The following is a 14,844-nucleotide window of genomic DNA, read 5'->3' as shown; positions in this document are numbered from 1 at the left end:
CAATACGTGGACCTTGGGGTTTGTTTTCCCGGAATGCAAAGGAAAGTTGGCGCGGGCAAGGCGTGAATGTAAGTACATGATTTATTTATAACACTAACAAACTACAAAAAAGGAAGCAAACAAAAGGCGCGCACAATGGCGGAGAACAAACTTGACTAATGAAAACAAAAGACTAGCACAAAGGCAATTAACTATGAACACGAAACAAAAACACTTACTGTGGCATGGCATCAAGCATGAACTATGGTAAACAGGAATATCATGGGTAGCAGTAGTATGGATAGATAGATAGATAGATAATGTCACCAGGACGAACAACAGAAACAGACCGGCTTAAATAGCAGTGACATGATCAGTAAAAACAGGTGCGTGACTCAAAACGTGAAACAGGTGAAAACTAATGGGTTGCTATGGTGACAAAACAAACAAAAGTGCACAAAGAGTCCAAAAACAAAACCGAACATGACTAAAACAAAACACGATCACACAGACATGACAAGAAGTCAACAGACTGCTGTGATTTAGACATTTCTCTGATCAAAGAAATTGTTGATTATATAGCTGTTCCCTTCACTTATATATGTAATACTTCTTTCACAGAAGGTGTCTTTCCATTGAAAATGAAAACGGCAAAAGTTATTCCCATCTTCAAAAGTGGGGATGAGCATCAGTTTACCAACCATAGGCCTATTTTTTTACTCTCACAATTTTCAAAAATCCTTGAAAAATTATTTGTATCAAGATTAGACAGTTTTATTGATAAGCATCATGCAACAATACGGTTTTCGATCAAGCAGGTCCACTTCCATGGCAGTGATGGAATTACTTGAGAAGGCAACTGTGAAGACGTCTCTGTCTCGGGTTCTTCTGGGACCACAGGAAAGGGCACAACACTTTGGGTCGGCGTTTTACAATTCTTTTAATTCAATTCTCACACAAGTCTCTGTCGGCTTTTCAGCTCTCCTCCTCCTCACAATGTCTCTCTTTTCGGCTTTTCAGCACTTTTCCGTGGCTTTTCAGCTGCTTTCCAGGTCCCCTCTCCTCTCATGGTCTCCGACGCTGCTTAATAAAGGAACAGGTGATTAGATAACTCGTTCCAGCTGAGTCATCCACTCACCTGTCTGCTGCTTCATGGCCGGCCTCCGCACACACCCCGCCAGCAGGGAACGCGCGAACCACGCCCCTCTCCACATGCCTCCACCGCCAGATTTGAGGCCGGGCCGCCGTCCGGCCGCGCTCACTCCCCCCCACCCCCTATAGCGGGCCGAGAGAGAAAATCGGCCACGGCCATCTGCGCGCCCGGCCTGTGGACCACCCGGAAGTTATAGGGCTGTAATGCCAGATACCACCGGGTGATCCGTGCGTTGGCGTTCTTCATGCGATGGAGCCACTGGAGAGGTTTGTGGTCTGAGCAGAGACTGAAGGCACGCCCCAACAGGTAGTAGCGGAGGGCCCCGACCGCCCACCGGATGGCAAGGCACTCCCTCTCCACCGTGCTGTACCCTGCCTCCCGGTCCGAGAGTTTCCGGCTGATATACAGCACGGGGCGGTCGACGTCCCCGGCCCGACGCGTCCGCCTGCAGACAGAAAGGGATGTCAAAATTAGGCATGTGCAGCACCGGCTCCTCGCAGAGTGCTGTTTTTACCTTCTCAAACCCCCGCTGGCACTGCTCCGTCCACTGGACCAGTTTTGGAGCACCCTTTCGGGTGAGGTCAGTCAGTGGGCCGGTTAAGTCCGCGAACCGGGGAATGAACCGCCGGTAATAGCCCGCCAGTCCCAAAAACTGCCTCACCTCTTTTTTCGTCTTGGGGGGTAGACAGGCCGCGATTGCCGCTGTTTTGTCTACCTGCGGCCGCACCTGTCCCCCTCCCAAGTGGTACCCCAGATACTGTACCTCCCTCCGGCCAACCGCGCACTTCGCCGGGTTGGCGGTGAGCCCTGCCCGCCTCAGGGACTCGAGCACCGCCCCCACTCGCCGCATGTGTTGTTCCCAGCTGCTACTCTGAATGATGACATCATCCAGGTAGGCAGCCGCGTATGCAGCGTGGGGGCGCAGCACTCGGTCCATGAGACGCTGGAACGTGGCGGGCGCACCAAACAAGCCAAACGGAAGTGTCACAAATTGGTACAAACCGTCCGGAGTGCAAAAGGCCGTTTTTTCTCGGGACTCTGGTGACAAGGGAATCTGCCAGTAGCCCTTGGTCAAATCCAGTGTCGTGAAAAATTGAGCAGTGCCTAGCCGATCCAGGAGCTCGTCGACCCGAGGCATTGGGTACGCGTCAAACCGTGATTGTTCATTCACCCTGCGGTAATCCACACAGAACCGCACAGTCCCATCCTTCTTCCCAACCAGAACAATGGGACTGCAACACGCGCTGTGGGATTCTTCTATCACCCCCAACTCAAGCATAGTTTTTAATTCCTCCCGAACTACTTTGCGTTTGTGTTCGGGAAGCCGATATGGCCGAGACCGCACCGTAACCCCCGGGCTGGTCTCAATATGGTGTCGGATGAGATCCGTGCGACCGGGCCGCGAGGAGAACACATCAGAGAAGCGCCGCTGTAACTCAGCCACATCCGCCCTCTGCGCTGATGTGAGCTGGTCGTCACAGGACAGCCGGGGGGCCGGGCCCAACTCCTCCTCCTCCCCCACTACTGTCACCATGGAAACAGGCTACGCCTCCGGCCGTACAACAACTCAAAAGGTGCAAAACCAACAGAGGCCTGGGGTACCTCCCGCATCGCAAACATTAGGGGGTCCAACCATTTATCCCAATTCTGTTTGTCCTCTTGCATAAACTTACGGATCATGGTTTTCAGCGTTTTATTTAATCTCTCCACCAGCCCATCCGTTTGCGGATGGTATACACTGGTGCGGATCGCTTTAATTCCCAGTAACCCGTAGAGTTCCTTTATCGTTCGTGACATAAAGGACGTGCCTTGGTCAGTCAGAATCTCTTTCGGGATTCCAACTCGGGAGATGACCTGAAACAGCGCTTGCGCAACACTCTTGGCAGAGATGGAGCGCAAAGGTACTGCTTCGGGATAACGCGTTGCATAATCCACCAGGACTAACACAAAGCGGTATCCCCGTGTGCTCGGGTGGAATGGTCCGATGAGGTCCATCCCAATTCTTTCGAACGGGACCTCCATAAGCGGTAATGGGCGCAAGGGCGCCTTTGGGGTGGCCGCTGGGTTCACCAGCTGGCAGTCCGGACAGGCAGCGCACCAACGGCGCACGTCTGCCCAGAGGCCTGGCCAATAGAATCGGACCATTACCCGATTAAGTGTTTTATCATACCCTAAGTGGCCAGACATGGGATTAAAATGCGCCGCCTGGAAAACCATTTCCCGGCGGTGTTTTGGCACCAACAACTGGGTGTGTTCCTCCCCGGTTTGAGTGTCACGGCCCACTCTGTATAATCTATCCCTAATAATTGAAAAATGGGGGAATTCCCGCGCTTTCCCCGGGCGCACCAGCTGACCATCAATATAATCCACCTGGTCCCAGGCCTCGCGCAAGGTTTCATCACGGGACTGCTCGAGGGGAAAGTCCTCAGTAGGTTGCCACCGGGGGGCCGGGAGGGCCTCCCGCGAAGCCCCCACCGGTTCCCGCTCGGCAGCCCCGGATGAAGCCGCGTCGCCGCTGAGAACCGCGCGGATACTCCCCTCGCCTACTGTCCGTGAACGCAACCCCACACATTGTGTCACCAAATGGTTAAATCCCGGCCAATTCGTCCCTAGAATTACGGGGTGCGTAAGTTGCGCGCTTACGGCAACCTTAACTTTATGCTTTTGTTCCTTATATATAATTTCCACTGGCACCATAGGGTACTCGTGCACATCCCCATGAATACACCTAATTTTCACCCGTGTCGCCTGCCTCAACGCCCCGGGCCAAACCAGGTTTTGGTGGATCATGGACTGTTTTCAGCCCGAATCCACCATCGCCTGATATGTACCCCCTTGGCGGCGCGCACAGACGCAGCGGCTTACGGCTCTCCATTTCAGTGCTCTTTCTTCCTTCTTTTCTTCATGTTTTTTTTCCTTTTGTGCACCACCTGTACTGCAAACACCCGGTACACCCGCCAGTCACTCTTGGATATCGGTAACTCGCACCAGATATCTGTTTCGAGCGACTTTCACCACGAGCACAACATCCCAGATGACATAGCGAGAGCACAGGGCTCTCCGTCGTTTGTTGTCGGGTCTGGGAGACGGCGCAGACGGCGCAGACGGAGGAGGGAGAGGAAGCAGAAGCGTGGCCGCAGGTCCGGCGTCTTGCTCAGGCTTAGGAAACAACCCCACAAGCCACCTCTACCGAGCCTGTTCCTCTCTAATGCCAGATCCCTTGTACAGAAGATGGACGACCTGGAGTTACAACTTGCTGGAAACCGCTATGTTCGGGACTGTTGTGCTATGATTATCACCGAAACCTGGCTTCACCCGGAAATACCCGATGCTAGCATGCAGCTAGCCGGACGCACTCTGCCCCGCCGGGACAGAACTAAGGACTCCGGTAAGAGCAGAGGAGGGGGGCTCTGTATCTACGTGCATGAGAACTGGTGCAACAACGGGACAATCACTGAACAGCACTGTTGCCCGGACGTGGAGTACATGTCTGTTAGATGTCGGCCTTTTTTTCTCCCGAGAGAGCTGTCTGTTGTTATCATCACGGCTGTGTATATTCCACCGGACGCCAAAGTAAACACAGCGCTCTCTCTTCTGCTGAACACCGTCAACGAACAGCAGCGGGCCCACCCCGACGGTGTTCATATCATAGCAGGGGATTTTAATAAGGCCAATCTGAAGACTGTACTCCCTAAGTTCTACCAGCACGTGAAGTGTTCTACAAGGGGCAAGAACACCCTGGACCACGTGTATACCAACATAAAGCACGCGTACAGAGCTACACCCCTCCCCCAGCTTGGACAGTCAGACCATCTTTCCCTCCTGCTCTCTCCTACCTACACCCCCATCAGACGCCAGGCCAGGCCTATCACAAAGACTGTTATGACCTGGCCTGACGATGCACTCCCCAAACTTCAGGTCTGCTTCCAACACACAGACTGGGACCTCTTCCAACAACAGGAGCTGGAGACAGCCACAGGAACGGTGCTGGACTACATAAAGTTCTGCATCGGGAATGTGACTGTGGAAAAAACCATCCGGGTTTACCCCAACAAGAAACCCTGGATGACCAGCCAGGTCCGCACACTCCTCAGGGCCCGCGACGCAGCCTTCAGGTCAGGGAACAGGGCACTGTACAGTGTTGCTAGAGCCGACCTGAAGAGAGGGATTAAAAAAGCAAAGGCGGACCACAGGAGGTGCATAGAGTCCCATCTGTCCAGCAAAAACTCACGGCAGGTGTGGCGGGGCATTCATGACATCACGAACTTCAGAGGCTGCAATATGACAACTGCGGATCAGAGTGCGACACTGGCAGAGGAGCTTAAATGTTTCTTTGCCCGTTTCGAAACCCCCCAGCGACACTCATCTGCTCCAGCCCTTCCCCCGCCCCCACCGGGCTCCGGCGCCACTCCACTCACTGTACAGGAGCACAGTGTCAGACGAGTGGTCCTGGCTGTGAACCCCAGGAAGGCTACCGGACCAGACGGAGTACCTGGAAAGGTGCTCAGGACGTGCGCCCACCAGCTCGCTCCCCCCCTCACCAGGATCTTCAACCTCTCCCTGGCTCAGGCAGTCATCCCATCCTGCCTGAAGTCATCTACAATAATCCCGGTGCCGAAGAAGTCTCCCATCACCAGCCTGAATGATTACCGACCAGTGGCCCTCACTCCGGTAATCATGAAGTGCTTCGAGTGACTTGTTCTCCAGCACATCAAGGACCACATCCCTCCAGACTTCGACCCCCACCAGTTCGCATACCGGGCGAACAGGTCCACAGAGGACGCCATCGCTGTTGCTCTCCACTCTGCTCTGAACCACCTGGAGCAGCAGCAGAGCTACGTCCGGATGCTCTCTGTGGACTATAGCTCTGCCTTCAATACAATAATCCCGGACAGACTCTGCAATAAACTGGACACTCTTCGCCTCCCCCCTCTCACAAACGCCTGGATAAGGGACTTCCTAACGGACCGACCCCAGAATGTGAGACTTGGCCCGCACCTCTCATCCTCCCGCACGCTGAGCATCGGCTCCCCACAGGGCTGTGTGCTGAGCCCCCTCCTCTACTGCCTTTACACCCATGACTGCAGTCCGGCCCACAGTGACAACCTTACCGTCAAGTTCGCCGACGATACCACAGTGGTCGGGCTCATCTCCAGGGGTGACGAGGCTGCCTACAGAGAGGAGGTCCTGAAGCTGACGGCCTGGTCTTCGGAGAACAACCTCGCTCTCAACACCAGCAAGACCAGAGAGATCATCGTCGACTTCAGGAGGAGCAGCACCGACCCTGCCCCCCTCTACATCAACGGCGAGCGTGTAGAGAGGGTCCACACCTTCAGGTACCTTGGAGTCCACATCTCTAATGACTTCTCCTGGACAGTCAACACCACATCAATCATCAAGAAGGCTCAGCAGCGGCTACACTTCCTTAGAGTCCTCGGGAAGTACAACCTGAAGCCTGACCTGCTGCTGACCTTCTACCGCTCGTCCATCGAGAGCCTGCTGACCTACTGTATTACGGTATGGTACGGCAGCTGCACTGCAGCAGACAGGGAGAGGCTGCAAAGAGTGGTCAAGACGGCTCAGAAGATCATCGGCCGCCCTCTCCCCTCTCTGACGGACATCTACACCTCCCGCTGCCTCAACAGAGCCAGTGCCATCATCAAGGACAGCACCCACCCTGGCTCTGACCTGTTCCACCTGCTGCCCTCTGGGAAGCGCTACAGGTGCATTAAAACCAAAACAAACAGGCTAAAGAACAGCTTCTTCCCCAGGGCCATAACCATCCTGAACGGACTGCCCCATTGTCCCTCATAACTGCCTTCTCTTCGGTGCAATAACCCATTCCACCAACCACCCTGTTTTTGTTTTGGTTTTTTTCATGTATATATTCATTTCACACCATATTCATTGCACTTCTACATTTTTTATATTTTTATATATTTGCACATTGTTTTTCTAGCATGCACACATCGCACTGTATAGAATGGCCTCAATCTCGTTACCTTGCATAATGACAATAAAGCTGATTCTGATTCTGATTGTACCCTTACCGGGACACAGTACGTCTCCCCCCGATCGGGGGCGGGTGCTGGAGGCCCGACAACCCGCAACACCTGCCCCACCTCCATTAGGGAGCACTCCCGGCGCACGTGCCCGGGCCGTCCGCACCTCCAGCACACCGGCCCTGGGGTTTGAGGTGCCATCTGTGAGGGAAGCCCTCTCCCCGCAGCGTCGGTACCCTGCAATGCACAAATCATAGACATTTTATGACCCCGTGTCCCCCCCTTTGTCGTCTGTCTCTGGGTGTGCGTGTGTGCGTGTTCTTTTTTTATGTCCGTGTGGTGAACCTGTTCGCTGGCTCCGGGTGGCTCAGGCTGGCTTGGTTGCCACTGCGGAGACCCCCCCCCCCCCAGAGCGGGGCGAGTCGTCGGCAGGGTGCTGGGGTGGGTCCCTTGGCCGTTTTGGTTGTTGTCTCCCGCTGTACTGCCAGGTGTTCCTCCGCCAGTTTCACCGCAGCTTTGACGTCCGGGGGGCTGTGGTACCGTACCCACGCGGAGGTCCTGGCCGGGATTGCCTCCACGAATCGCTCCAGGATGATGGCCTCCAGCATGATGGCCTCCAGCATTTTTGGGTCCAGTCCATTTGGCTGGAGCCAACGGGTTGCTGCGTCTCGGAGTTGGAATGCCAGTACGAAGGGCCGGTCCCCTTGCCCCAACATCATGGCCCGGAACTTCCGGCGATGGTCTTCGGGGCTGCTGCCGACCCGATCTAGTATGGCACAGCGCAAGTTTGTATACTGCATGCGGGCGGACGCCGGGAGACTCACCTCCGCCCGCTGCGCCTCCCCCACCAGGAGCGGCAGCAGCTTCGCGCCCCATTCCTCCTCTGGCCATCTGCACGATGTCGCCGTGGCCTCAAAGACATCGAGGAATGTCTGGGGGTCCTCCCCCTCCACCATGCGTTTCATGGCGGACATTCCTCCCGCCGCCTCTGCTCTGTCCATTAATGCCTGCAGCACCTGTGTCTGCTGCCGGCTTGCCGTTGACACCTCGGCCAGCACTTGGCCCAGCGCCTCCAGCGGGGATGTTGTCGACATTTTCTGTGGTCCGTCTTGTTGGGCGCCACTGTGAAGGCGTCTCTGTCTCGGGTTCTTCTGGGACCACAGGAAAGGGCACAACACTTTGGGTCGGCGTTTTACAATTCTTTTAATTCAATTCTCACACAAGTCTCTGTCGGCTTTTCAGCTCTCCTCCTCCTCACAATGTCTCTCTTTTCGGCTTTTCAGCACTCTTCCGTGGCTTTTCAGCTGCTTTCCAGGTCCCCTCTCCTCTCATGGTCTCCGACGCTGCTTAATAAAGGAACAGGTGATTAGATAACTCGTTCCAGCTGAGTCATCCACTCACTTGTCTGCTGCTTCATGGCCGGCCTCCGCACACACCCCGCCCGCAGGGAACGCGCGAACCACGCCCCTCTCCACAGCAACCACTAGGGATGATGTTCGAAACCGGTTCTCCCGATTGTTCGATAAGAAAAGAACAGATTCCATGGATTCGAATCCCTTTTTGAGAACGGGTTCCCGTTATCGAAGCCACTATATTGTATTTTCGCGACCATAGGGCGCACCGTATTAAAAGGCGCCGTGTCAGTTACGGGTGCTAGTTCTGTATTTAATGCATAAATAAGGCGCAGCGTATTTTTAGGCGCAGGCATGGTTAAACAGACGCTAGTTTAAAACATACGCTAGTTTAAAACATACGCTAGCTTAAAACATATGCTATCTTAAAACCTACGCTAGCATGCATGGACACTGTTTTAAAAAGGCAGCAGGAGCAAAGCTGAGTTCGGTTGTACTTTATTGAAGTATTTATCAATGTACTCAGATTATTTTTTGATCAATCCTCATCCACAAATCCATCAAAGTCCTCATCTTCTGTGTCCCTAACGAACAGCTGGGCAAGTTCTCCATCAAACACGCCAGATTCCCTCTCCTCATTTTCAAAGTCAGTCTCTTTGTCCATTAGCAGAGCAAGCTAGCACAACAGTAAAAGCCGACTTCTCTTGCCCCGTTGTGCGTATCGATTGGCTACCGTGCTGGTCCCCTTCTTCTTCACAGTGTGCTTCACCAGGATGTCGAAAGTAAGCGGCACCTCGTCCATGTTGGTGATGTGTTTGTCGGCAATTTTTTTTATTTACAACGCACATAACGGCACTATATGCTCACCTGAAACCTTCACCCTTTAACGGCCACATGCTGTCCTCAGTCATGTCCGCTTTTCCTCCATATAAACAGCGTGCCGGCCCAGTTATATACCATTTATGGCTTTTGAAACTCAGTGCACACACAACAACCTATCTGGATTCGATAAGAGATTCGATAAGGAATCAGTTCGATAAGAGGATTCGATAATGGCATCGAACTTGATAATTTCTTAATGAACATCTTCCCTAGCAACCACTGCAATTTATAAGAAGGAGTTCATTGTTGGCATTTTTATTGACCTGAGCAAAGCCTTTGACACCATCGATCACACATTACTTTGAAACAAAATGCATCGGTATGGTGTCAGAGGTCTTGCTCATGATTGGTTGAAAAGTTATCTTGGTGGCAGAGAACAGTATGTGCATATGAACAATGTAGATTCAGATAAAAATATTATAACACATGGAGTACCCCAAGGTTCTGTACTGGGACCAAAATTGTTTATATTGTATATTAATGATATCTGTAAAGTCTTAGAGTGAACTCCACATTCTAAAGCAACGCTTTGATCCTAACAAACTATCAATAAACTTAAATAAAACAAAATATATGACTTTTGGAAATAGGAAAATTAACATACAGTGTCACATAAGAATTGATGATATAGAAATAGAAAGGGTGTATTCAATAACATTTTTGGGAATCTATGCGCATGACAAATTAAATTGGAAACTGCACATACATATACTCAAAACCAAGATGGCAAAAATTATTACTATGTTAAATATAAAACTAAAAACTCTGAAAATCTAAATGTTATATAGCTCTTTCGTACTCCCATATCCCAATAATCGTGTTGAAATCTGGGGTAGTGTCAAGACGAGGGGGTCGCAGCTTGCTGCGAGGTTTGTTTCCCCGGGATGCAAACGGATCACTCTGGACAGGACTTGCAGGTAGGAACATATTTTAATCTTCTCAAGAAATCTTGGCAGGGCATGAGGTATACAAACAGCATAAACTATGGCGTGGAACAAACACGAAACTGTGGCATGATACAAACAGCATAAACTATGGCGTGGAACAAACACGAAACTGTGGCATGAAACAAACAGCATAAACTATAGTGTGGAACAAACATGAAACTGTGGCATAAAACAAACAGCATAAACTATGGCATGGAACAAACACGAAACTGTGGCATGAAACAAACATGACTTACTTGGCAAGGCATGAGGTAAACACTTAGCATAAACTATGGCATTGCATGACACAAACAATGACGCCAGGCCGACTGACTCGCAAAGGCAGGCTTAAATAATGTCTCATGATTAGAGCCAGGTGAGTGTCCCGAACACAAGAGGCAGGTGAAACTAATACACAACCATGGCAACCAAAACAAACAAGAGTGCACAAAAAACAGGAACTATGGAGTCCAAAAGTAACAGAACATAACAAAAACATGATCCGGATCACGGATCATGACAGGTAGTAATTATAAATCAAACATAAACTCTCTTCTTACTTCAAAAGAAAGCCATTAGAATTGTTAACTATGCGTATTATTATGATCATACCAATGCTCTTCTCATTAAATCAAAAAAATTTAAACTGCATGATCATGTTGACCTCAACACTGCTCTTGTGATGTATAAAGCTCATAACCGCATGCTGCCTCGGGGTCTACATGGGGAGGTTCAAACCCAGGTAAAGTCCATACGACCTCAGTGGGTCAGCTGTCTTTCAGAAAGCAAACATAAGAACTACCGGTAGCTTAAAAAGTAGATGTGTTTTTGTCAGGGGAACAGCTTGGATGATGCCTTCAAATGTTCCAGTTTCATTCACACATTTAAAAAAAACTTGTAAGACCAGTGTCTTAGAAAAATGTATCACTCTTGAATCAACACCAGTAGTTAATACTGTGACCGATGTTTGTTACAAAACTAAATGTGGGACATAAATAATATTGGGAGTATAAGTGTTTGTATATGGTAAATTATTGGTACAAATTTTTGACCAACAGGGACATTTCACAACTGTTTGTCCTATGTCTTTACTGTGTATATATTTGAACTATGTTCATGTTGTGTACAAAGTGTATGTATAATATGTTGTGTAAAGGAAATTTCACATTTCTATGAAGCTCAAAATCAGAGCCCAGTGTCTCCTGGTTTTACTACATCTTGTAGTTTATAGGGTTAGGTGAAATAAGTGCTCAACTTCAGCCTAAACTGTAAAACTGTTTGTTTATTTTGTTGACAAAGGACAGAGGAAATAATAAACTAAACTAACTTAAAGGTAGAACTGTATGCGTCCTTCTTGTAGCTCAGTGACGTGCGGTGAACTAAACATCGGGTGAGTCATAGAAACTTTTTTCATTTTTTTTAAAAATTTAAATTCATATGTGTAGCTCTAATCATTGTTGATTTAGGTTGCACATTAGAGTAACAGGAAAAAGAAGGGAGTTACTCGCTTTCATAAAACCTCTATCATAATGATATTATGATATGATAAATGGCTTCAAAAAGTATTTGATAAAGTTGTTGTTAAATACTTTTTGGTCCCATTTGCTTTTAACAAAATAAATCAAGTGTTGTGAGTGAATCTTACCTTTCTGTGTTTGTATCTGAAGCAGCAATAGCTATCCTCCACGAAAACATACTTTGTATGATCACATTCATTTTGTCTTAAAATCCAGTTTAGAGAAATATTTAATCTTGGATACAGTATATAATCCTCCATATTGGCAGACACATTCATTTAATTCTTTCATTCCAAGCAATAAAACCATATTTTTGCATCTGACAAAAATGTGCCATGTTTTATAAAAAAAAAATGCCATGTTTGTTATCAATACAGTTTAAAGAAAAAAAGGGCTGGCTTCCGCTGGAGAGACATGTGTCTGCTCGCTGAAGAGCCCCCACTTCTCCCAGTGTGGCGAGTCAGAGTACTGCAGAGGCATTGAACTGGACAATATAACGCCCCCTACTGTGAGGCAGGGGTACTTGCTGCCTCATGCCCTAACTTTTCCCCACGGCAACCACTTTGCATAGGCGCCGATCTACATTTGTGCCAGTGGGTGATCGATGTGTGTTAAAAAAAAAAAGACGTTCAGCGAAGTTAGTATCCCATATGATTTGTGGCTTTATTAATTTGTAAAACGGACCAAACAGGCCACAAAATTAACTACACAAGATTTTTTCTAAAATGATTTCTGATAGGCTCCAGCACCCCCCGCGGCCCTTGAAGGGATAAGCGGTAGAAAATGGATGGGATGGATGGATATTTTAAAGATTGAAAGTTGCCATTAATCCCACGTGGGTGCTCGGCATTGTCCGTGGGTGCCCGGGCCCTGAAGCACCCATAGGATCGGCGCCTATGGCAACAAGCACACGCCCCCTCGCACGCACACGCTCAATACACTTAGTGTGTAGCCGTGAAGGCACCACCTATGTCTGCCTTGTTATTTTCATCAGGGAACACGGAATTTCCGCGATTTTTGACAATGAAAATTATCAAAATATACAGGAACCACACCAAAATCCCATAGAAAGTAGAGACCAAAAGAGAAATATTCAAACTTATTTTATTGTATTACTTCGTTTTTGAACATCTCATGGTTAAGCCATCTAGTGGCAAGGTGAGGCACTGCCTCACTTGCCTCCCCTGACAGCACGTCACTGTTTTAGCTGCCTTGCGAGGTTGATCCTAAACAGCCTGTCATAAAGTTAGGCATCATTAAATGGCAAAAAGTGGGTAAGTCATGCATTGTATGACAGCAGAGAGACAACAATGACGGAACATAACCTGTTTCACTCAGCCTTGTGTTTGGGTAGCAACAATTAATTATTGCTAACACTTACCACTCAATGAAATCATTTATCACATGTTTAATATTTCTAATCTTTATGCAATTGTCATATATTTCAGGGCACGATAAAATATATATACATAAAATGTTTTGCCTAATACTCACAACCTCTATGTGACGTCTTTCTTTTTGTTGTGTATTAGAAATGATAAAATACAACTCATAGAGCCCTCTGAAAACCTTCCAAGAACCGCCAACGACCTGCATAATAACTATTAGTGTTATTGTTATTATAAGCTCTAACGCAGAGGGACTACTTTTAGTAACACGGCACATTGATCACCGAGCGGTAACTAGCTTATGCAGCTTTTGACATACTGAGCATCTGCTGTTGCATCGCCCCTGAGTTGGTAGAAGTTAATTGTAGATTATAAAACATACCTCACACTTATATAGGAGCAGTTTTTGTCAGAAACTGCAAAACTGGTCAACTTTGACATTCAATTTAGACCTTAAGACAGCGCTAGAAAGATTTGACAAGATGCTTGTTTGCTCCACCTTTTTTTTTTTTAACCTGAGGATTGAGGATTATGATGAATTCACCGTCTAAACAGAGAGCTTAAGTCAAGTGCTGAAAGATATAAACATCCCATCTGTCGGCATCCAAGTTAGGGCTGGGCAATATATCGATATACTCGATATATAGCGGGTTTGTCTCTGTGCGATATAGAAAATTACTATATCGGGATATTTGAGTATACATTCTCACGCAGTTGCTTTTAGCTGCGGGCATTACACTGCATGCGTTTCCCACTCTTTCTTGTCTCTGCTTCTCACAGAGACGTAAACCAAGCGCACCTTCTTACACATCCATCCATCCATCCATCTTCTTCCGCTTATCCGAGGTCGGGTCGCGGGGGCAGCAGCCTAAGCAGGGAAGCCCAGACTTCCCTCTCCCCAGCCACTTCGTCCAGCTCCTCCCGGGGGATCCCGAGGCGTTCCCAGGCCAGCCGGGAGACATAGTCTTCCCAACGTGTCCTGGGTCTTCCTCGTGGCCTCCTACCGGTCGGACATGCCCTAAACACCTCCTTAGGGAGGCGCTCGGGTGGCATCCTGACCAGATGCCCGAACCACCTCATCTGGCTCCTCTCGATGCGGAGGAGCAGCGGCTTTACTTTGAGCTCCCCCCGGATGACAGAGCTTCTCACCCTATCTCTAAGGGAGAGCCCCGCCACCCGGCGGAGGAAACTCATTTCGGCCGCTTGTACCCGTGATCTTGTCCTTTCGGTCATAACCCAAAGCTCATGACCATAGGTGAGGATGGGAACGTAGATCGACCGGTAAATTGAGAGCTTTGCCTTCCGGCTCAGCTCCTTCTTCACCACAACGGATCGATACAGCATCCGCATTACTGAAGACGCCGCACCGATCCGCCTGTCGATCTCACGATCCACTCTTCCCTCACTCGTGAACAAGACTCCGAGGTACTTGAACTCCTCCACTTGGGGCAAGATCTCCTCCCCAACCCGGAGATGGCACTCCACCCTTTTCCGGGCGAGAACCATGGACTCGGACTTGGAGGTGCTGATTCTCATCCCAGTCGCTTCACACTCAGCTGCGAACCGATCCAGTGAGAGCTGAAGATCCTGGCCAGATGAAGCCATCAGGACCAAATCATCTGCAAAAAGCAGAGACCTAATCCTG

General features: G+C 49.3%; 1 protein-coding gene across 3 annotated transcripts in view; it reads right to left on the bottom strand.

Moving 5' to 3' along the window:
- Positions 1–392: 392 nt before the first annotated feature.
- slc26a11 (solute carrier family 26 member 11) overlaps positions 393–14,844 on the bottom strand; it is a 63,542-nt gene continuing 49,090 nt past the window's right edge. For 2 of the 3 annotated variants that reach the window (XM_061988071.2, XM_061988075.2), the window contains one exon: positions 393–1,577. In XM_061988071.2, coding sequence (XP_061844055.2) covers positions 1,323–1,577 — 255 coding nt within the window. In that variant the 3' untranslated portion in view covers positions 393–1,322. Of the gene's footprint in view, positions 1,578–8,274; positions 8,478–14,844 lie in introns of those variants that run through there. The other variant, XM_072916432.1, reaches the window with a different exon arrangement.

Source organism: Nerophis lumbriciformis, linkage group LG27 (genome assembly GCF_033978685.3).
Source record: "Nerophis lumbriciformis linkage group LG27, RoL_Nlum_v2.1, whole genome shotgun sequence".
NCBI classification, from domain to species: domain Eukaryota; kingdom Metazoa; phylum Chordata; class Actinopteri; order Syngnathiformes; family Syngnathidae; genus Nerophis; species Nerophis lumbriciformis.
The sequence above is the reverse complement of the archived record's forward strand: the minus strand, read 5'-3'. Positions and strand labels throughout refer to the sequence as shown.